Source organism: Salvelinus fontinalis, chromosome 35 (genome assembly GCF_029448725.1).
Source record: "Salvelinus fontinalis isolate EN_2023a chromosome 35, ASM2944872v1, whole genome shotgun sequence".
NCBI lineage: Eukaryota > Metazoa > Chordata > Actinopteri > Salmoniformes > Salmonidae > Salvelinus > Salvelinus fontinalis.
In genome coordinates, this window is record NC_074699.1 from 24,166,545 (window position 1) to 24,192,177 (window position 25,633).

Sequence of the window (25,633 nt, forward strand, 5' to 3'; positions counted from 1 at the left end):
GTAGCCTTCACAGTAGACGTTCAGAGGCTATGCATTCAGACTCATGCACCACATCACGTAAAGATTTCTCCAGTATACAGCCGTAGCAGTCAGAATGATACAATGTATGGTTATTTGGTGACAAAGCCAGGTAGAATGGTAATAGCATTTAAATGACTGTGCTTGACTTGAGTGCACTTCACACGGTATTGTTTGCAGCCCAGCAACACCACACAGATGACTCAGAGTCAAGGCCACCGAGAACACACAGCCAAAAGTAGGAATTATCTTCAAGGGTTCTTTTCAAACCAAATCTCACAGTGATCCTCTGTTGATTTGTGAGACATTTGTGCAGGGTGCTATGGCAACCATGGCCCTGTCCTGCTATCTCCCTGTCCTGCTATAGAATTGTGTTCTACAGTCTGGAGATGGCCAATCAGACGTGAAGAACTGAAGTGCTGCCTGGCGTCTTACACCATATTTCTGCTGTGATGATGGAGATGACCGGAATAACATGACCATCAGCCAGAGGTGAGCCACAGGTCACACTTACCCTCCATACAAGAACACATTCGTTCCTATAAGACAGATTTATGCAGCTGGGAGACAATAAGCTATAGTAGAATGAGTTACATCAGACGTTTTCACGCAGACAGTTCAGAGGTGGTGTTAATGTTGGAATGTTATTAGTGAAGACAGTGGTCCATCCTCATTATGACAAGAGGTGTTCAGTGGGTATAAAATAAAGGAATCTTCTCATCTTATTCCTCTTTGATTGGATACATCCGTTTTCTCAAAGCAAAAATATCAAAGCAATATCTGCCAACACAACTGTTATTGTTCCACCTCGCTTCACAATACAAGGTCAACAAAATATGAAGTTCACCAAATACAGGACTTCTCAAAAAAACTAAAACAAAAGGAATATTCACTATTATAGTTGGCTGAATGACAGATTTTATTATAGCACCAGAAGCTATACATGGGGCAAGGGGCATGGACTTGAAAAGAAAAAAATATATGAATTGAATGTACTGTACATAAAGTCTGCCAAAAGACAGGAGGTGGTACTTACAGACTCCACCATTGAGCAGAACACATGTATCTGTGACCCAAGCCTTGACCTAGAAAACAGTGAAGAGAAGAGTGAACGGCCTACCCACAATCCACCCTGCTAGTAGGTCAGGTGGGCTGAGTGGAGACGTTCAACCAACACATTGGTTGACATTTGCAGTATGGGCAAGGTAGTGGGGAATGGTCAAGGAAAATGTGTCACCAACACCAAGAACTCTTGGAAGATTAGGCCAAATGAGGACCAATCAAATCAAATCAAAACCACGAGAGGAGGAAAGGTTCTGGACCACAGGTTGGTCAAGAACCAATATAGGCCTACAGTCTTCTTCAGTTCAAAACCAGCTAAGGGAATTATACATTCCTCTTTACATATACACACAGCTGTGCTGTGAGAGCATATTCACTTACAGACATATAAAAATACTTGTCAACTAGTTTGATAAGAAAATAATGTATAAAAGTATAAAGTAAAAACATTTAATCAAGTCCATCAAATAATCATTTCCGTATGTTTCTTTTTGTCTTATATTACATGATGGTATAACAAAACTACAATAATTCATTGGTTTCTATTACGCATAAATACAGATCATATTGAAAAGGATGACAAGACAACAGAATGTGTGAATTGCCTTGATGTTAACTTTAAAGGTGAGAGGTCAGGTGATGTAACCTCCATGTGACTGTGGGAGTCATGGAAACAGCTCCAAACTGGCCCAGAGTCACAACAATAACCTTGGAGAGAACATGAACACATCTCCAAGAATAATTGAAGGTGGTGTGTAACAAACAACCATGTCATTGAAATGAAGTTACAGTTTGTTTATATGAGTGAGCTTCAACAGCTCAATACCTCTGTCTACTTTAAGTAATAACTACGTTGCAAAAGAGAGCCAAATAGATGGTACAAAAATCACTGTTCAAACTGAGAGGGATTGATTTGAAAAGATATGTCAAAGAGGAGCATTTCTGAAACTGGTCTGCTATTAACATCATCATTATCAGTGAGGTACATAAATACTACCCATGGTCTCTTCTGCACTGCTTGTCAAAGATTACAAATATAAAGAGTTTAAAATGTATCATTCTGATTAGGCCAACCTGACTCGGTAAGAGTCAGAGAAGAGTTGTACAACTAAATAAATAAAACAGGTTTGATATCATGTTATTAGAAGCCTAAAGTCTATGAACCTTACAATGCAAATACAGTAAACATGCCATATTTGGCCAGTGAGATGAGTGCACAATCCATAGACGTAGAAAGGGATCCGCTGACGCTGCTGGAAAGTGAAGTTGTCATAATAACTTTAGGGATATCTAGGTTTATACTGAACAGCGTACATACCTGTATACATGTTATGTTCATAGAAGTCAAACCAAAGTCATAAACCTTACACGCTGTACTGTGGCCATTTAATAAGTCATTAGAAATGCGCTTTCAAAGTCACAACAAATTTCACTTATGTACAGTAGCGGATTAGCACATGGAAGTAAAAACGGATATGGCATGACATACACAAAGCTTCATAAGATCATCTCTCTATTCTGATGAGAAACTAGTAACTAATAAACCTCTCATTGACATTCTGGATATATATATTTCTCATTCAATCTCGGCAAAAAGTACAAATGTCATTGCAAGGCAAGAAAAAGTCCTTCAGAATACAAAAAAAAATGATATTGTTTAGCTGATTTAAGAGGCAATGTTTAGTGTTAGGACTTTCTCATATGAATTGGATTATTGTTGAAGGTCAAGAGGAGTTTAACATTTGGCGTTGTCAGTTTCTTCTAGAAGTGAAGTCCGGGGGCAGGGGGGGGCAGCAGTTCCTGGTAGCTACCACAGGAACCTCTGTTGAAGTCATGCACGTGGAGAAGGCAGCGCTCAGTCATCCATACAGGATGTCATGTCAGGCAGGAGGCGGGGACTGGTGACAGCAGCTGGGTGAGTGACAGTGATAAGGCCCACTCAGACGATCACACAATGGCAGCCACTCTTGTCCTTTTCTTTCCGCGTGGGTTCTGGCGAGGGCGGGCATTCCTGTTCCTGGAATTTCCTGTGAGGAGAAAGTGCATTATTACGTTATGAGTAAGCAGAGATAGAAGTATTCTAACAAAATAATCTGACTCATTCAAGCAACAATTGTTTTGTTCTGGCTTTGAGTGTAGATGAGATAACATCCTGTCATTGACATTAGGGCATTCTCACATATGAAATTCGGTACTCTGTTTCAGTTTTCTGGAGCGTTTGTGAGAATTCTACAGAATACGTTTTGATTTCACAAAACCTGTAAATAAGAGTTTCAGGGTGCAATTAGCAAGACGCACATTCTACATCAGTGTTTTCCAACCCTGGTCATCCAGTACCCCCCAACAGTACACATGTTTATTGTAACCCTGGACAAGCACACCTGATTCAACTTGTTAACTAATCATCAAGCCCTCAATGAGTTGAATGAGGTGTGCTTGTCCAGGTCTACAATGAAACTGTGTAATGTTGGGGGTACTGGAGGACCAGGGTTGGGAAACACTGGGCTATGTGATGTTAGCAAGCTTGCACTGCCACCTGGTACTCTAGTCATAGATCTTGAACGCACTACTCAGGCAGGACCAGGATTCGTTGCAGCTAGAGTTTGTTTCTGTTTCAAACATGCTTTATAGCTCAGATCAGGGTACCAAACTTTCCAGGGTCCAGATCATAAGGGGATATGTGAAAGTGCCCTTAGTGACATTCCATGTGGAAGTATTGCATAAAGCACCTTTCACATGTACTTGAGAAAGACAGACTAGTGCCAGTGAAGGAACAAAATCTGAAACTACTTCTTTCTCTCAACCCATTGCCACTGTATTCAGGGAGGTATAGTGGAGTTGTGGTGCCACCTACAGTCAGTAATGAATCCACCCACCTGATTACTCTAACCAACTCTACAGTCAGTAATGAATCCACCCACCTGATTACTCTAACCAACTCTACAGTCAGTAATGAATCCACCCACCTGATTACTCTAACTAACTCTACAGTCAGTAATGAATCCACCCACCTGAATACTCTAACCAACTCTACAGTCAGTAATGAATCCACCCACCTGATTACTCTAACCAACTCTACAGTCAGTAATGAATCCACCCACCTGATTACTCTAACCAACTCTACAGTCAGTAATGAATCCACCCACCTGAATACTCTAACCAACTCTACAGTCAGTAATGAATCCACCCACCTGATTACTCTAACTAACTCTACAGTCAGTAATGAATCCACCCACCTGAATACTCTAACCAACTCTACAGTCAGTAATGAATCCACCCACCTGATTACTCTAACCAACTCTACAGTCAGTAATGAATCCACCCACCTGATTACTCTAACCAACTCTACAGTCAGTAATGAATCCACCCACCTGATTACTCTAACCAACTCTACAGTCAGTAATGAATCCACCCACCTGATTACTCTAACTAACTCTACAGTCAGTAATGAATCCACCCACCTGATTACTCTAACCAACTCTACAGTCAGTAATGAATCCACCCACCTGATTACTCTAACCAACTCTACAGTCAGTAATGAATACACCCACCTGATTACTCTAACTAACTCTACAGTCAGTAATAAATCCACCCACCTGATTACTCTAACCAACTCTACAGTCAGTAATGAATCCACCCACCTGAATACTCTAACCAACTCTACAGTCAGTAATGAATCCACCCACCTGATTACTCTAACCAACTCTACAGTCAGTAATGAATCCACCCACCTGATTACTCTAACTAACTCTACAGTCAGTAATGAATCCACCCACCTGATTACTCTAACTAACTCTACAGTCAGTAATGAATCCACCCACCTGATTACTCTAACCAACTCTACAGTCAGTAATGAATCCACCCACCTGATTACTCTAACCAACTCTACAGTCAGTAATGAATCCACCCACCTGAATACTCTAACCAACTCTACAGTCAGTAATGAATCCACCCACCTGATTACTCTAACCAACTCTACAGTCAGTAATGAATCCACCCACCTGATTACTCTAACTAACTCTACAGTCAGTAATGAATCCACCCACCTGATTACTCTAACTAACTCTACAGTCAGTAATGAATCCACCCACCTGATTACTCTAACCAACTCTACAGTCAGTAATGAATCCACCCACCTGATTACTCTAACCAACTCTACAGTCAGTAATGAATCCACCCACCTGAATACTCTAACCAACTCTACAGTCAGTAATGAATCCACCCACCTGAATACTCTAACTAACTCTACAGTCATTAATGAATCCACCCACCTGATTACTCTAACCAACTCTACAGTCAGTAATGAATCCACCCACCTGAATACTCTAACCAACTCTACAGTCAGTAATGAATCCACCCACCTGATTACTCTAACCAACTCTACAGTCAGTAATGAATCCACCCACCTGATTACTCTAACTAACTCTACAGTCAGTAATGAATCCACCCACCTGAATAGTCTAACCAACTCTACAGTCAGTAATGAATCCACCCACCTGATTACTCTAACTAACTCTACAGTCAGTAATGAATCCACCCACCTGATTACTCTAACTCTACGGTCAGTAATGAATCCACCCACCTGATTACTCTAACTAACTCTACAGTCAGTAATGAATCCACCCACCTGATTACTCTAACTAACTCTACAGTCAGTAATGAATCCACCCACCTGATTACTCTAACCAACTCTACAGTCAGTAATGAATCCACCCACCTGAATACTCTAACTAACTCTACAGTCAGTAATGAATCCACCCACCTGATTACTCTAACCAACTCTACAGTCAGTAATGAATCCACCCACCTGATTACTCTAACTAACTCTACAGTCAGTAATGAATCCACCCACCTGATTACTCTAACCAACTCTACAGTCAGTAATGAATCCACCCACCTGATTACTCTAACTAACACTACAGTCAGTAATGAATCCACCCACCTGATTACTCTAACCAACTCTACAGTCAGTAATGAATCCACCCACCTGATTACTCTAACCAACTCTACAGTCAGTAATGAATCCACCCACCTGATTACTCTAACTAACTCTACAGTCAGTAATGAATCCACCCACCTGATTACTCTAACCAACTCTACAGTCAGTAATGAATCCACCCACCTGATTACTCTAACTAACTCTACAGTCAGTAATGAATCCACCCACCTGAATACTCTAACCAACTCTACAGTCAGTAATGAATCCACCCACCTGAATACTCTAACCAACTCTACAGTCAGTAATGAATCCACCCACCTGATTACTCTAACTCTACGGTCAGTAATGAATCCACCCACCTGAATACTCTAACTAACTCTACAGTCAGTAATGAATCCACCCACCTGAATACTCTAACCAACTCTACAGTCAGTAATGAATCCACCCACCTGATTACTCTAACCAACTCTACAGTCAGTAATGAATCCACCCACTTGATTACTCTAACCAACTCTACAGTCAGTAATGAATCCACCCACCTGATTACTCTAACCAACTCTACAGTCAGTAATGAATCCACCCACCTGATTGTTCTACAGTCAGTAATGAATCCACCCACCTGATTACTCTAACCAAATCTACAGTCAGTAATGAATCCACCCACCTGATTATTCTACAGTCAGTAATGAACCCACCCACCTGTTTACTCTAACCAACTCTACAGTCAGTAATGAATCCACCCACCTGATTGTTCTACAGTCAGTAATGAATCCACCCACCTGATTACTCTAACCAACTCTACAGTCAGTAATGAATCCACCCACCTGAATACTCTAACCAACTCTACAGTCAGTAATGAATCCACCCACCTGATTACTCTAACCAACTCTACGGTCAGTAATGAATCCACCCACCTGATTACTCTAACCAACTCTACAGTCAGTAATGAATCCACCCACCTGATTACTCTAACCAACTCTACAGTCAGTAATGAATCCACCCACCTGATTACTCTAACCAACTCTACAGTCAGTAATGAATCCACCCACCTGATTACTCTAACCAACTCTACAGTCAGTAATGAATCCACCCACCTGATTACTCTAACCAACTCTACAGTCAGTAATGAATCCACCCACCTGATTACTCTAACTAACTCTACAGTCAGTAATGAATCCACCCACCTGATTACTCTAACTAACTCTACAGTCAGTAATGAATCCACCCACCTGAATACTCTAACCAACTCTACAGTCAGTAATGAATCCACCCACCTGATTACTCTAACCAACTCTACAGTCAGTAATGAATCCACCCACCTGATTACTCTAACCAACTCTACGGTCAGTAATGAATCCACCCACCTGATTACTCTAACCAACTCTACAGTCAGTAATGAATCCACCCACCTGATTACTCTAACCAACTCTACAGTCAGTAATGAATCCACCCACCTGATTACTCTAACCAACTCTACAGTCAGTAATGAATCCACCCACCTGATTACTCTAACCAACTCTACGGTCAGTAATGAATCCACCCACCTGATTACTCTAACCAACTCTACAGTCAGTAATGAATCCACCCACCTGATTACTCTAACCAACTCTACAGTCAGTAATGAATCCACCCACCTGATTACTCTAACCAACTCTACAGTCAGTAATGAATCCACCCACCTGATTACTCTAACCAACTCTACAGTCAGTAATGAATCCACCCACCTGATTACTCTAACCAACTCTACGGTCAGTAATGAATCCACCCACCTGATTACTCTAACCAACTCTACAGTCAGTAATGAATCCACCCACCTGATTACTCTAACCAACTCTACAGTCAGTAATGAATCCACCCACCTGATTGTTCTACAGTCAGTAATGAATCCACCCACCTGATTACTCTAACCAAATCTACAGTCAGTAATGAATCCACCCACCTGATTATTCTACAGTCAGTAATGAACCCACCCACCTGTTTACTCTAACCAACTCTACAGTCAGTAATGAATCCACCCACCTGATTGTTCTACAGTCAGTAATGAATCCACCCACCTGATTACTCTAACCAACTCTACAGTCAGTAATGAATCCACCCACCTGATTATTCTACAGTCAATAATGAATCCACCCACCTGATTACTCTAACCAAATATACAGTCAGTAATGAATCCACCCACCTGATTACTCTAACCAACTCTACAGTCAGTAATGAATCCACCCACCTGATTACTCTAACTAACTCTACAGTCAGTAATGAATCCACCCACCTGATTACTCTAACCAACTCTACAGTCAGTAATGAATCCACCCACCTGATTACTCTAACTAACTCTACAGTCAGTAATGAATCCACCCACCTGATTACTCTAACTCTACGGTCAGTAATGAATCCACCCACCTGATTACTCTAACCAACTCTACAGTCAGTAATGAATCCACCCACCTGATTACTCTAACCAACTCTACAGTCAGTAATGAATCCACCCACCTGATTACTCTAACCAACTCTACAGTCAGTAATGAATCCACCCACCTGATTACTCTAACCAACTCTACAGTCAGTAATGAATCCACCCACCTGATTACTCTAACTAACTCTACAGTCAGTAATGAATCCACCCACCTGATTACTCTAACTCTACGGTCAGTAATGAATCCACCCACCTGATTACTCTAACCAACTCTACAGTCAGTAATGAATCCACCCACCTGATTACTCTAACCAACTCTACAGTCAGTAATGAATCCACCCACCTGATTACTCTAACCAACTCTACAGTCAGTAATGAATCCACCCACCTGATTACTCTAACCAAATCTACAGTCAGTAATGAATCCACCCACCTGATTACTCTAACCAACTCTACAGTCAGTAATGAATCCACCCACCTGATTACTCTAACCAACTCTACGGTCAGTAATGAATCCACCCACCTGATTACTCTAACCAACTCTACAGTCAGTAATGAATCCACCCACCTGATTACTCTAACCAACTCTACAGTCAGTAATGAATCCACCCACCTGATTGTTCTACAGTCAGTAATGAATCCACCCACCTGATTACTCTAACCAAATCTACAGTCAGTAATGAATCCACCCACCTGATTATTCTACAGTCAGTAATGAACCCACCCACCTGTTTACTCTAACCAACTCTACAGTCAGTAATGAATCCACCCACCTGATTGTTCTACAGTCAGTAATGAATCCACCCACCTGATTACTCTAACCAACTCTACAGTCAGTAATGAATCCACCCACCTGATTATTCTACAGTCAATAATGAATCCACCCACCTGATTACTCTAACCAAATATACAGTCAGTAATGAATCCACCCACCTGATTACTCTAACCAACTCTACAGTCAGTAATGAATCCACCCACCTGATTACTCTAACCAACTCTACAGTCAGTAATGAATCCACCCACCTGATTACTCTAACCAACTCTACAGTCAGTAATGAATCCACCCACCTGATTACTCTAACTAACTCTACAGTCAGTAATGAATCCACCCACCTGATTACTCTAACTCTACGGTCAGTAATGAATCCACCCACCTGATTACTCTAACCAACTCTACAGTCAGTAATGAATCCACCCACCTGATTACTCTAACCAACTCTACAGTCAGTAATGAATCCACCCACCTGATTACTCTAACCAACTCTACAGTCAGTAATGAATCCACCCACCTGATTACTCTAACCAACTCTACAGTCAGTAATGAATCCACCCACCTGATTACTCTAACTAACTCTACAGTCAGTAATGAATCCACCCACCTGATTACTCTAACTCTACGGTCAGTAATGAATCCACCCACCTGATTACTCTAACCAACTCTACAGTCAGTAATGAATCCACCCACCTGATTACTCTAACCAACTCTACAGTCAGTAATGAATCCACCCACCTGATTACTCTAACCAACTCTACAGTCAGTAATGAATCCACCCACCTGATTACTCTAACTAACTCTACAGTCAGTAATGAATCCACCCACCTGAATACTCTAACCAACTCTACAGTCAGTAATGAATCCACCCACCTGATTACTCTAACCAACTCTACAGTCAGTAATGAATCCACCCACCTGATTACTCTAACCAACTCTACAGTCAGTAATGAATCCACCCACCTGAATACTCTAACCAACTCTACAGTCAGTAATGAATCCACCCACCTGATTACTCTAACTAACTCTACAGTCAGTAATGAATCCACCCACCTGAATACTCTAACCAACTCTACAGTCAGTAATGAATCCACCCACCTGATTACTCTAACCAACTCTACAGTCAGTAATGAATCCACCCACCTGATTACTCTAACCAACTCTACAGTCAGTAATGAATCCACCCACCTGATTACTCTAACCAACTCTACAGTCAGTAATGAATCCACCCACCTGATTACTCTAACTAACTCTACAGTCAGTAATGAATCCACCCACCTGATTACTCTAACCAACTCTACAGTCAGTAATGAATCCACCCACCTGATTACTCTAACCAACTCTACAGTCAGTAATGAATCCACCCACCTGATTACTCTAACTAACTCTACAGTCAGTAATAAATCCACCCACCTGATTACTCTAACCAACTCTACAGTCAGTAATGAATCCACCCACCTGATTACTCTAACCAACTCTACAGTCAGTAATGAATCCACCCACCTGATTACTCTAACTAACTCTACAGTCAGTAATGAATCCACCCACCTGATTACTCTAACCAACTCTACAGTCAGTAATGAATCCACCCACCTGATTACTCTAACCAACTCTACAGTCAGTAATGAATCCACCCACCTGATTACTCTAACTAACTCTACAGTCAGTAATAAATCCACCCACCTGATTACTCTAACCAACTCTACAGTCAGTAATGAATCCACCCACCTGAATACTCTAACCAACTCTACAGTCAGTAATGAATCCACCCACCTGATTACTCTAACCAACTCTACAGTCAGTAATGAATCCACCCACCTGATTACTCTAACTAACTCTACAGTCAGTAATGAATCCACCCACCTGATTACTCTAACTAACTCTACAGTCAGTAATGAATCCACCCACCTGATTACTCTAACCAACTCTACAGTCAGTAATGAATCCACCCACCTGATTACTCTAACCAACTCTACAGTCAGTAATGAATCCACCCACCTGAATACTCTAACCAACTCTACAGTCAGTAATGAATCCACCCACCTGAATACTCTAACTAACTCTACAGTCATTAATGAATCCACCCACCTGATTACTCTAACCAACTCTACAGTCAGTAATGAATCCACCCACCTGAATACTCTAACCAACTCTACAGTCAGTAATGAATCCACCCACCTGATTACTCTAACCAACTCTACAGTCAGTAATGAATCCACCCACCTGATTACTCTAACTAACTCTACAGTCATTAATGAATCCACCCACCTGATTACTCTAACCAACTCTACAGTCAGTAATGAATCCACCCACCTGAATACTCTAACCAACTCTACAGTCAGTAATGAATCCACCCACCTGATTACTCTAACCAACTCTACAGTCAGTAATGAATCCACCCACCTGATTACTCTAACTAACTCTACAGTCAGTAATGAATCCACCCACCTGAATACTCTAACCAACTCTACAGTCAGTAATGAATCCACCCACCTGATTACTCTAACTAACTCTACAGTCAGTAATGAATCCACCCACCTGAATACTCTAACCAACTCTACAGTCAGTAATGAATCCACCCACCTGATTACTCTAACTAACTCTACAGTCAGTAATGAATCCACCCACCTGAATACTCTAACCAACTCTACAGTCAGTAATGAATCCACCCACCTGATTACTCTAACTCTACGGTCAGTAATGAATCCACCCACCTGATTACTCTAACCAACTCTACAGTCAGTAATGAATCCACCCACCTGATTACTCTAACTAACTCTACAGTCAGTAATGAATCCACCCACCTGATTACTCTAACCAACTCTACAGTCAGTAATGAATCCACCCACTTGATTACTCTAACCAACTCTACAGTCAGTAATGAATCCACCCACCTGATTACTCTAACCAACTCTACAGTCAGTAATGAATCCACCCACCTGATTGTTCTACAGTCAGTAATGAATCCACCCACCTGATTACTCTAACCAAATCTACAGTCAGTAATGAATCCACCCACCTGATTATTCTACAGTCAGTAATGAACCCACCCACCTGTTTACTCTAACCAACTCTACAGTCAGTAATGAATCCACCCACCTGATTGTTCTACAGTCAGTAATGAATCCACCCACCTGATTACTCTAACCAACTCTACAGTCAGTAATGAATCCACCCACCTGAATACTCTAACCAACTCTACAGTCAGTAATGAATCCACCCACCTGATTACTCTAACCAACTCTACGGTCAGTAATGAATCCACCCACCTGATTACTCTAACCAACTCTACAGTCAGTAATGAATCCACCCACCTGATTACTCTAACCAACTCTACAGTCAGTAATGAATCCACCCACCTGATTACTCTAACCAACTCTACAGTCAGTAATGAATCCACCCACCTGATTACTCTAACCAACTCTACAGTCAGTAATGAATCCACCCACCTGATTACTCTAACCAACTCTACAGTCAGTAATGAATCCACCCACCTGATTACTCTAACTAACTCTACAGTCAGTAATGAATCCACCCACCTGATTACTCTAACTAACTCTACAGTCAGTAATGAATCCACCCACCTGAATACTCTAACCAACTCTACAGTCAGTAATGAATCCACCCACCTGATTACTCTAACCAACTCTACAGTCAGTAATGAATCCACCCACCTGATTACTCTAACCAACTCTACGGTCAGTAATGAATCCACCCACCTGATTACTCTAACCAACTCTACAGTCAGTAATGAATCCACCCACCTGATTACTCTAACCAACTCTACAGTCAGTAATGAATCCACCCACCTGATTACTCTAACCAACTCTACAGTCAGTAATGAATCCACCCACCTGATTACTCTAACCAACTCTACGGTCAGTAATGAATCCACCCACCTGATTACTCTAACCAACTCTACAGTCAGTAATGAATCCACCCACCTGATTACTCTAACCAACTCTACAGTCAGTAATGAATCCACCCACCTGATTACTCTAACCAACTCTACAGTCAGTAATGAATCCACCCACCTGATTACTCTAACCAACTCTACAGTCAGTAATGAATCCACCCACCTGATTACTCTAACCAACTCTACGGTCAGTAATGAATCCACCCACCTGATTACTCTAACCAACTCTACAGTCAGTAATGAATCCACCCACCTGATTACTCTAACCAACTCTACAGTCAGTAATGAATCCACCCACCTGATTGTTCTACAGTCAGTAATGAATCCACCCACCTGATTACTCTAACCAAATCTACAGTCAGTAATGAATCCACCCACCTGATTATTCTACAGTCAGTAATGAACCCACCCACCTGTTTACTCTAACCAACTCTACAGTCAGTAATGAATCCACCCACCTGATTGTTCTACAGTCAGTAATGAATCCACCCACCTGATTACTCTAACCAACTCTACAGTCAGTAATGAATCCACCCACCTGATTATTCTACAGTCAATAATGAATCCACCCACCTGATTACTCTAACCAAATATACAGTCAGTAATGAATCCACCCACCTGATTACTCTAACCAACTCTACAGTCAGTAATGAATCCACCCACCTGATTACTCTAACTAACTCTACAGTCAGTAATGAATCCACCCACCTGATTACTCTAACCAACTCTACAGTCAGTAATGAATCCACCCACCTGATTACTCTAACTAACTCTACAGTCAGTAATGAATCCACCCACCTGATTACTCTAACTCTACGGTCAGTAATGAATCCACCCACCTGATTACTCTAACCAACTCTACAGTCAGTAATGAATCCACCCACCTGATTACTCTAACCAACTCTACAGTCAGTAATGAATCCACCCACCTGATTACTCTAACCAACTCTACAGTCAGTAATGAATCCACCCACCTGATTACTCTAACCAACTCTACAGTCAGTAATGAATCCACCCACCTGATTACTCTAACTAACTCTACAGTCAGTAATGAATCCACCCACCTGATTACTCTAACTCTACGGTCAGTAATGAATCCACCCACCTGATTACTCTAACCAACTCTACAGTCAGTAATGAATCCACCCACCTGATTACTCTAACCAACTCTACAGTCAGTAATGAATCCACCCACCTGATTACTCTAACCAACTCTACAGTCAGTAATGAATCCACCCACCTGATTACTCTAACCAACTCTACAGTCAGTAATGAATCCACCCACCTGATTACTCTAACCAACTCTACAGTCAGTAATGAATCCACCCACCTGATTACTCTAACCAACTCTACGGTCAGTAATGAATCCACCCACCTGATTACTCTAACCAACTCTACAGTCAGTAATGAATCCACCCACCTGATTACTCTAACCAACTCTACAGTCAGTAATGAATCCACCCACCTGATTGTTCTACAGTCAGTAATGAATCCACCCACCTGATTACTCTAACCAAATCTACAGTCAGTAATGAATCCACCCACCTGATTATTCTACAGTCAGTAATGAACCCACCCACCTGTTTACTCTAACCAACTCTACAGTCAGTAATGAATCCACCCACCTGATTGTTCTACAGTCAGTAATGAATCCACCCACCTGATTACTCTAACCAACTCTACAGTCATTAATGAATCCACCCACCTGATTTTTCTACAGTCAGTAATGAATCCACCCACCTGATTACTCTAACCAGCTCGTGGAAAGCCTGGTCTACATTCATACGGATTTTGGCTGAGGCCTCCATATACGTCACCTTGAGCTGTCTGGCCAGCTGCTGGCCCTCCTCCTGGGTCACCTGAAGGGAGGAAACAGGTACAGGGATAAATCGTAGATAAATAGCATGTAATCCTTGGCATCACCCTGTGCCCCAGCTGGGTGAAGACTTCACTTTAGGACCAATAGAATGGTTTCAAATGATCAAACAAGAATCAGGAAACTAGGGACATCTGCTGGTGAGGTTAAGAAACACATGGGTCAGAGGGTTCACGTCCAAGAGTGGGTCACTAAGAAACATGTAAACAATACAGCAAATGTATCACATTACATTTTACATTAAAATAGTACCTGATTTCTATGTGCTTAGCTAGAATATTGTTGCTTCTGGTCCGTCCTAAACTATTACGACAAGATTAGAGACCAGGGCCCGTATCCACAAAGCGTCTCTGTGTAGGAGTGCTGATCTAGGATCAGTTTAGCATTTTAGTTCATAATAAATAAGATTGTATGGACAGATCCTAGATTAGCACTCCTACTCTGAGACACGTTGTGGATATGGGCCCAGACCTCATTGCAAAATCATTTATTCTACTGTCCTAAAACAGCTGAACCCATTGAGTTGCCAGTAATGGGTAGAATTGAATCATACTCCTTAACCAATATGTTAAAGACCACATTTAAACTAATTCATTTGGATGAATCATATTGAGTTATCAATTCTAACAGAGGCCCCACATTATATTCAGTCAATAAAAATAATTACGACAGTAATTGATGTGATAAATGCATTTACATTTGATCAGATGAGAGAATGTGTTTTATTCCAGCAGATGACAGTGTGGAGTCATGTGGGAAAGTGAACTGCAGCTGAGAGCCAATAAAGGCCACAGAACGAGCCCACTCCTTTTCATACCCTCCCTCTCTCCTCTTTTCCTCTGTCCCACAATGTTTTTGTTGGTCATCTTCTCTTTCTCTCTTTTTCTCACTCCCTCTTTGTCTACCCAAATAGCTCCAGCCACCACCACCACCACTATCCATTTTCACATTTCAAAATGTAAATTAGAAATTGCACATTTTTAAAGCTTGTTGCTTTATATTTACTTTCCTCACATCACCCTAACATGTACTGTATGTGTATTTGCGCTGTAGCTGGGCTGTTAGGAGGACTGCTACTCACCTGTCTCTGGAGCTCCAGATCTGCTTTATTGCCTACAAGGATCATGGGAAATTCATCACGGTCTTTGACTCTGAGGATCTGTCTTTGGAATTTGTAGATTTCTTCAAAGCTGTGAAACATAAAGCACGCAGCATCACTCGATGCCCCCAGTAAACTCTACACATTACCCAGCCAGAAGGGAGCTTGGTTACAACACCAAACTGTGACATAAAGCTCAGATATAAAGATAAAGCTGAGATAAAGCTGGTGCCTCTGTGGACCTCCCAGGAATGTTGTCTCACAGCCACAAAAATTAACCCCCCTGCCCTCCCCTCCCCCACTGCACCCAGGCAGACAGGATTGACGTCTCTGTGAATCAGACAGGGTGGGTGAAGGGTGAAGGGGGGTACTCCAGAACACAGACAGAGAAGTCAATGAACTCCTGTTGTACTGCGTGCCTCAATGTTCCAGAAATGTTTGCATGGGCAGTGCAGTAACACCTTGGTGAACTTGTGAGCAGCCTCAGTACAGGCTTACCTGCCTTCCATTGACCAGGGAGGGGTAGCCCTAAGCAGGTCTGTCCCTTTAACCAGAGCTTTGCTCCCCGTTGACTTGAAAGGCTTTTAGTGTAATACAAATATCATGCTAACTGTTTGAACCAAATGGCATACATAGAAATATCCCCCAGAGAGAAAGGGAAACAGAATGTAACCACAAACCCAGGAGTGCATTCTAGTGAATGGCCGCCGGCGGGCAGCTTAGCGAGCACATAGTAAATCTGGAGAGCCTTGACTAAAGTAAACGGAGGAAGGAAAGACTGTTTACAGCATACACACAGGGAGAGAGGGGACTCTGAGGGGTGGGTTGAGACACACCACCATCACATTGCTGTACAGGGACCAGGGGGGTGACAAGGGCCCAAGACTGCCCACCACAGCACAGCACATATAGAGGGGATGCATTCTTTCTCATGCAGGTGATTTAATGCAGGGTTTTTACACAGAAAACCAAAGCCTGTAAAGAGGTGGATGTTGAAAGAGAGGTATATGAGCAGAGGAGAACAAAAGAGAATGACGACACAGGTTGGCGAGAACGGAAGTGTGGGAGAACAAGAGAGAGTGAGTGAGAGAGATGTATGTGTTTAGCATGAGAGGGAGAGCGAGAGAGGTCAGGCAGACAAAGGGAGAAAGAGAGAGATAGAGAGAGAAGCATAGACCAAGATAGGCGCAGATAGAGAGACGCGCAGACAGAAAGAGAGAGAGAGAGTGAGAGAGAAAAGCGCAATCAGAGATAGGTGCAGACAGAGAGAGGCACAGACAGATAGAGAGGCAGCATGGGGGTGACACGTGACTGGGTTGTCACTCACCTTCCTCTGTCAGTGACTGAGAAGACAAGCAGGAAGCCCTCCCCTGTCCTCATGTATTGTTCTCTCATGGCTCCAAACTCTTCCTGTCCGGCCGTGTCCAGGACTAACAAACACAGGGACAGACACGTTAGACACACACACACAGTAGCACCTCTCCTGAAAAAGATGCTGTACAAAACTAAACCCTCCAAGATAAGAACAGTAATCTCCTGTGAAGGCTGGAATTTCTCAATGAACATTAGTGTTGTGGTCAGATTCTCCTGTTTGTTTACAGGCTGAGGGTCTATACTTACTGTCAAGCCGGGCCGCCCTCTCGTCAATGACACACTGCTTCGTATACGAGTCTTCAATTGTGGGATCATAGTCAGTGACAAAGTAGGACTGGAGAGAGAAAGCGGGAGAGAGAAAGGGGGAGAGTGAACATGGTGTACAGCAAGGACTGAGGAGACATACATCAGAGAAGGCAGTGAGATAAACATCCGGCTTTGGCTCAGTCTTCTAGAGAGTAAACACTCCATCCACTTGTGTTGTTGAGTAACTCGTTGACCTCTACACTACTATGCAGCATGCAGGAGGTAAACACATAATCCTGACCCGTGTGTTGTGAAAGCAAGGGTAAATACGGACTCACATAACATAACCACTCCACTGTTTCTGAAGGCCACAGGAAAACAAGGTCATTTGGAGTGTTCATGACCAAAACACTGATAATGTCACTGGCACTTCTGTCGCCACTATTCCAACAATGACACTACTTAGCCATCTTCCAGAGGCTGGTAATGAAGCAGTGACTGGGACTGCCTGTCTGTCTCCATTATGAGCAGGATGCTCGGAGTAGGTAGAGACGGGGCTTGAAGCTGTGCATTTTATGACATTTTCTCTGCATGTTTTGTAGGCCTCTCCTGTGGGACTAGTTAAGTGACAGCTGAGAACGGCATACAAAGCATGTCCTATATCAGAGTGGAACACAGTGCACTGGCTACATGTGGACAGGAGGGGTGGACTCACTGCTGAGCATAACATTATGTCACTACAGGTAAAAATAAATTTACATTTGAGTCATTTAGCAGACGCTCTAATCCAGAGAAATTTACAGGAGCAATTAGGGTTAAGTGCCTTGCTCAAGGGCACATTGACAGATTTTTCACCTAGTAGGCTCAGGGATTCGAACCACCGACCTTTCGGTTACTGGCCTAACACTCTTAAACGCTAGGCTACCATGAATAAAACAGTCTAAATTTGTTCAAATGCATGAATCATCTTTCCATTTTCCTTTCAAACAAACTATTGTGACAGGAGTGGATCTAATCTGATTAAATCAGTGTACGTGTATTGATTCATGGCACATGGTCACCTGTTTGACTGTTAAAATATGCATAGTCTTTTTCAGTTAATCCACCGACGCAGATGGAAATATACTGCCTTCTCTCCCTGCCTCTTTCTCTCCCTCAATAAACCCCTCTTTCTTACTACCTACTCCACACACTCTCCAACTCTCTCACGCATTATTTCATACAAATTCCCTTTTCTCGACATATTTCTCTGTTGCACACATAAACTCGCCCCTTCCCATACTATCTGTCTCTCCCTCACCCGAGCTCATTCCTTCTCTCTCCCCATTTCTCTCCATCTCCCCATGCCTCTCCCTCTCTCCCCATGCCTCTCCCTCTCTCCCCATGCCTCTCCCTCTCTCCTCATGCCTCTCCCTCTCTCCTCATGCCTCTCCCTCTCTCCTCATGCCTCTCCCTCCCCCCATATGCCTCTCCCTCTCTCCCCATGCCTCTCCCTCTCTCCCCATGCCTCTCCCTCTCTCCCCATGCCTCTCCCTCTCTCCTCATGCCTCTCCCTCTCTCCTCATGCCTCTCCCTCTCTCCTCATGCCTCTCCCTCATGCCTCTCCCTCTCTCCTCATGCCTCTCCCTCCCCCCATATGCCTCTCCCTCTCCCCCATGCCTCTCCCTCTCCCCCCATGCCTCTCCCTCTCTCCCCATGCCTCTCCCTCTCTCCCCATGCCTCTCCCTCTCTCCTCATGCCTCTCCCTCTCTCCTCATGCCTCTCCCTCATGCCTCTCCCTCTCTCCTCATGCCTCTCCCTCCCCCCATATGCCTCTCCCTCTCCCCCCATGCCTCTCCCTCTCCCCCCATGCCTCTCCCTCTCCCCCCATGCCTCTCCCTCTCTCCCCATGCCTCTCCCTCTCTCCTCATGCCTCTCCCTCTCTCCTCATGCCTCTCCCTCATGCCTCTCCCTCTCTCCTCATGCCTCTCCCTCCCCCCATATGCCTCTCCCTCTCCCCCCATGCCTCTCCCTCTCTCCCTAGTCCTCTTTGTATGCGCTGCATGCATGCTGACATCACGTCCACTTGGCACTGTTCAATAATTCATCAGCGGTCCTGCATATGTCTGCAGCCTGCTCTGCTGCTCCACTCTCTCCATGCTGGTTCCCCTGATTGATAAGGCTGCAGTACAGTGAAGTGCAGGCTGAGAAAGAAAGAGCGTGACAGAGAAAGAGAGAATGTATATCCAGAAACAGCACTGGCTGTGTCCAGTAATATACAGTTGAAGTCAGAAGTTTACATACATCTTAGCCAAATACATTTCAACTCAGTTTTTCACAATTCCTGACATTTAATCCTAGTAAAAATTCCCTGTTTTAGGTCAGTTAGGATCACCACTTTATTTTTAAAATGTGAAATGTCAGAATAATAGTAGAGAGAATGATTTATTTCAGCTTTTATTTCATTCATCACATTCCCAGAGGGTCAGAAGTTTACATACACTCAATTGGTATTTGGTAGCATTGCCTTTACATTGTTTAAACTGGGTCAAACGTTTCAGGTAGCCTTCCACAAGCTTCCTACAATACGTTGGGTGAATTTTGGCCCATTCCTCCTGACAGAGCTGGTGTAACTGAGTCAGGTTTGTGGGCCTCTTTATTCGCATACGCTTTTTCAGTTCTACCCACACATTTTCTATAGGATTGAGGTCAGGGCTTTGTGATGGCCACTCCAATACCTTGACTTGGTTGTCATTAAGCCATTTTGCCACAACTTTGGAAGTGTGCTTGGGGTCATTTAACTTCCTGACTGATGTCTTGAGATTTTGCTTCAATATATCCACATCCTTTTCCTACCTCATGATGTCACCTATTTTGTGAAGTGCACCAGTCCCTCCTGCAGCAAAGCACACCCACAACATGATGCTGCCACCCCAGTGCTTGGGATGGTGTTCTTCGGCTTGTAAGCCTCTCCCTTTTTCCTCCAAACATAACAATGGTCATTCTGGCCAAACAGTTCTATTTTTGTTTCATCAGACCAGAGGACATTTCTCCAAAAAGTATGATCTTTGTCCCCATGTGCACTTCCAATCCGTAGTCTGGCTTTTTATGGCGGTTTTGGAGCAGTGGCTTCTTCCTTGCTGAGCGGCCTTTCAGGTTATGTCAATATAGGACTCGTTTTACTGTGGATATAGATACTTTTGTACCGGTTTCCTCCAGCATCTTCACAAGGTTCTTTGCTGTCGTTCTGGGATTGATTTGCACTTCTCGCACCAAAGTACGTTCATCTCTAGGAGACAGAACGCCTCTCCTTCCTGAGCGGTATGATGGCTGCGTGGTCCCATGGTGTTTATACTTGCATACTATTGTTTGTACAGATGACCGTGGTACCTTCAGGCATTTGGAAATTGCTCCCAAGGATCAACCAGACATGTGGAGGTCTACAATTCTTTTCTGAGGTCTTGGCTGATTTCTTTAGATTTTCCCAGGATGTCAAGCAAAGAAGCACTGAGTTTGAAGGTAGGCCTTGAAATACATCCACAGGTACACCACCAATTGACTCAAAGTATGTCAATTAGCCTATCAGAAGCTTCTAAAGCCATGACATGTCATTTTCTGGAATTTTCCAAACTGTTTAAAAGCACAGTCAACTTAGTGTATGAAAACTTCTGACCCACTGGAATTGTGATGAGGAATTATAAGTGAAATAATCTGTCTAGAAACAATTGTTGGAAAAATGACTTGTGTCATGCACAAAGTAGATGTCCTAACCGACTTGCCAAAACTATAATTTGTTAACAAGGAATTTGTGGAGTGGTTAAAAGACGAGATTTAATGACTCCAACCTAAGTGCATGTAAACTTCTGACTTCAACTGTATGTGATGGATCCTCATATGGCTCATTGGGTACATCACCATTAGCTCCATATTCAACACAGGATGACTCCCACTGTGGGGTGGGTGACTAACTGGGACAACACAACCACTGGGACAACACAACAGCCTCCCAGGGTGGGAAGGAGCTTAGCTCACTGTTCTTCCCAGCACCATTCAGTATTCACTGTATATACAATTGTGTTTGTGCTATCATGCCAACCTCTTGTCACTCCTTGTCATGCTTGGCTTAACAAGGACAGCAATTGAGTTGGCAAGAGCACAAACAGATCTGGGACCAGGCTACTGAACTTCTTCTATTGTGCAGCCTCACACCACTGTCTCCATGACAACACTGAACAGCCATCACTGCACAGACAGCTGATCCTGTCCAGAGTCCAGACTGACTGGTCGGTCGCTCAATCTGCAGGGGGTCTAAAGTCTGGTCTGCTTGCACACACACACACACACACACACACGCAAGAGCACACGCACACACACCCCCACACCTAGCCACCGACCCCCCCACAGTGGACTCTCTTTGCACAGTGAAGTGTCCTGACCTTCAGTCGCACCTTAACACAGATGCCAGTGGGAACTGAAAAAAACTCCCTGTTCAAACACTCCTAAAATGCAAATATTCTCCTCTCAAGTGAATTAACCAATTGCTTCAATGGTAGCTGAGCCTTTTTCATAGAATGACATTTCATTTGAATTTGGAGAGCGGATGAGGTTAAATCCCTCTTTAACAAAACAGAGTGCTCCTGTAGTCTGACAGAGTTCAGCCAACCCTTCCATAAATTACTTCTGTTTTTGTGTGCACCAACTAGACAGCCTTAGACACATTTTCCATATGAGCACCAGTGTGTGTGTGTGTGTGTGTGTGTGTGTGTGTGTGTGTGTGTGTGTGTGTGTGTGTGTGTGTGTGTGTGTGTGTGTGTATGTATACAGTGGGGAGAACAAGTATTTGATACACTGCCGATTTTGCAGGTTTTCCTACTTACAAAGCATGTAGAGGTCTGTAATTTTTATCATAGGTACACTTCAACTGTGAGTTGAAGATCACATTGTATGATTTTTAAGTAATTCATTTGCATTTTATTGCATGACATAAGTATTTGATACATCAGAAAAGCAGAACTTAATATTTGGTACAGAAACCTTTGTTTGCAATTACAGAGATCATACGTTTCCTGTAGTTCTTGACCAGGTTTGCACACACTGCAGCAGGGATTTTGGCCCACTCCTCCATACAGACCTTCTCCAGATCCTTCAGGTTTCGGGGCTGTCGCTGGGCAATACGGACTTTCAGCTCCCTCCAAAGATTTTCTATTGGGTTCAGGTCTGGAGACTGGCTAAGCCACTCCAGGACCTTGAGATGTTTCTTACGGAGCCACTCCTTAGTTGCCCTGGCTGTGTGTTTTGGGTCGTTGTCATGCTGGAAGACCCAGCCACGACCCATCTTCAATGCTCTTACTGAGGGAAGGAGGTTGTTGGCCAAGATCTCGCGATACATGGCCCCATCCATCCTCCCCTCAATACGGTGCAGTCGTCCTGTCCCCTTTGCAGAAAAGCATCCCCAAAGAATGATGTTTCCACCTCCATGCTTCACAAACAGAGTATAGAACAGAGTATAGAATAGAGCAGAGTACATAGTAGAGTATAGAGTAGAGCGGAGTGTAGAGTAGAGTATAGAGAGGAGTATAGAGTAGAGTATAGAGCACAGCAGAGTATAGAGTAGAGTATAGAGCAGAGAGTGTATAGAATAGAGCAGAGTATAGAGTAGAGCATGGAGTATATAGTAGAGTATAGAGTAGAGCAGAGTATATAGTAGAGTATAGAGTAGAGCGGAGTGCGGAGTAGAGTATAGAGTAGAGTATAGAGTACCACAGAGTATAGAGTAGAGTATAGAGCAGAGAGTGTATAGAATAGAGCAGAGTATAGAGTAGAGTATAGGGTATATAGTTGAGTATAGAGTAGATTAGAGCAGAGTATAGAGTAGGGTATAGAATAGAGCGGAGTGTGGAGTAGAGTATAGAGAGGAGTATAGAGTAGAGTATAGAGTACCACAGAGTATAGAGTAGAGTATAGAGCAGAGCAGTGTATAGAATAGAGCAGAGTATAGAGTAGAGTATAGAGTATATAGTTGAGTATAGAGTAGATTAGAGCAGAGTATAGAGTAGAGTATAGAGTATAGAGTTGAGTATAGAGTAGATTAGAGCAGAGTATAGAGTAGGGTATAGAATAGAGCGGTGTATAGAGTAGAGCACAGTACAAAGTAGAGTATAGAGTAGAGCAGAGTATACAGTAGAGCAGCGTATAGAGTAGAGTATAACATTTGATTTTATTTGAGTATAGAGTATAGAGTAGAGCATAGAGTAGAGCAGGGTATAGAGTAGAGCGGTGTATAGAGTAGAGCGGAGTATAGAGCAGAGTATAGAGTAGAGTACAGAATAGAGAAGAGTATAGAGTAGAGCATAGTATACAGTAGAGCATAGCAAAGCAGAGCAGTGTATATAGTAGAGTAGAACAGAGTATAGAGCAGAGTAGAGCAGAGTATAGAGTAGAGCAGAGTATAGAGCAGAGTAAGCAGAGTATAGTGTAGTACAGAGCATAGAGTAGAGGATAGAACAGAGTCTAGAGCAGAGTGTAGAGTAGAGCGGAGTATAGAGTAGAGCATAGAGCAGAGTAAAGCAGAGTATAGAGTAGAGCAGAGAAAGAGTAAACAGTAGAGCGGAGTATTGAGTAGAGTAAAGCATGGAGCAGAGTAAAGCATAGAGCAGAGTATAGAGTAGAATAAAGCAGAGTGGAGTGTAGAGTAGAGCAGTGCAGAGCGGAGTATATAGTACAGCAGAGCCCTCCGCTCCATTTAGCCCCAGCCACTCAGCCAGAGGGAAGGAAACTAAACCTACACACCAGGACAGCCGGCCCAGGCCAGCAAAGCGCTCTGATGTCACAGAGGAGATATTCCCCAATCCCCACCCACCTAACCACCCACCCACCTACCAACTAACCCACCCATCCATCCGCCCACCGCCACTCATTTCCACTGCTGCCTTCCAGCACCACCACCCACTCCACACCATGACAACATTAGCGGTCTGTTCACCATGAAAAGAGGGTCAGTGGATCCAGTGTCTCTCTCAGCTGCAGCCTCTGCACTCATTTAGTTAGCCTACATTGTGCTGCAGCACTGAGGAGTCATCTCCCTAGTATACAGCTGCTATACTAACCCTGTCTGTCTCTGACTCTCTGATAGACAATCTAACAGATCCTGTGTTACAACTGCTGGCTGACATCTCCACCAACGGGAAAACAAGGATACGTGTAGGCGTGCAATAAACGCCATTCACCCACTTCCTCACCACACAAACAGCTTACCGTGCTATATATAGATACACTCCTTTCTATCTGAGACAGCCATCCCACTCGTTTGGGTAGCAGGAGTCTCACGTAAATTACTGTTAGGGCTGGGCGATATAGCCAAAATATCATATCATGGTATTTTTTGTTTTAAATGAGACGGTATCACGTATTTTTTTAAATGAGACAGTATCACTGTATTTTTATTTTTTTAAATGAGACGGTATCACGTATTTTTTTAAATGAGACAGTATCACTGTATTTTTTTTTTTTTAAATGAGACGGTATCACGTATTTTTTTTAAATGAGACGGTATCACGTATTTTTTTTAAATGAGACGGTATCACGTATTTTTTTTAAATGAGACGGTATCACGTATTTTTTTAAATGAGACGGTATCACTGTATTTTTTTTTTTTTTAAATGAGACGGTATCACGTATTTTTTTTAAATGAGACGGTATCACGTATTTTTTTAAATGAGACGGTATCACTGTATTTTTTTTTTTTTTAAATGAGACGGTATCACGTATTTTTTTAAATGAGACGGTCTCACGTATTTCTTTTAAATGAGACGGTATCACGTATAAATAAATAAAAATGAGACGGTATCACGTATTTTTTTTTAAAAGAGACGGTATCACGTATTTGACGGTATTTTATGTTTTGGAATAATAAAAGTTCCAATGTGCTTCATGAGTAGTG

General features: G+C 42.9%; 1 protein-coding gene across 1 annotated transcript in view; it reads right to left on the reverse strand.

Moving 5' to 3' along the window:
* Positions 1-919: 919 nt before the first annotated feature.
* LOC129834594 (ras-related protein R-Ras2) overlaps positions 920-25,633 on the reverse strand; it is a 48,972-nt gene continuing 24,258 nt past the window's right edge. The window contains exons 2-6 of the mRNA XM_055899720.1: positions 17,716-17,803; positions 17,423-17,525; positions 16,078-16,186; positions 14,861-14,979; positions 920-3,107 (exon numbers count right to left, since the gene is read on the reverse strand). Coding sequence (XP_055755695.1) covers positions 3,020-3,107; positions 14,861-14,979; positions 16,078-16,186; positions 17,423-17,525; positions 17,716-17,803 — 507 coding nt within the window. The 3' untranslated portion in view covers positions 920-3,019. The remainder of the gene's footprint in view (positions 3,108-14,860; positions 14,980-16,077; positions 16,187-17,422; positions 17,526-17,715; positions 17,804-25,633) is intronic.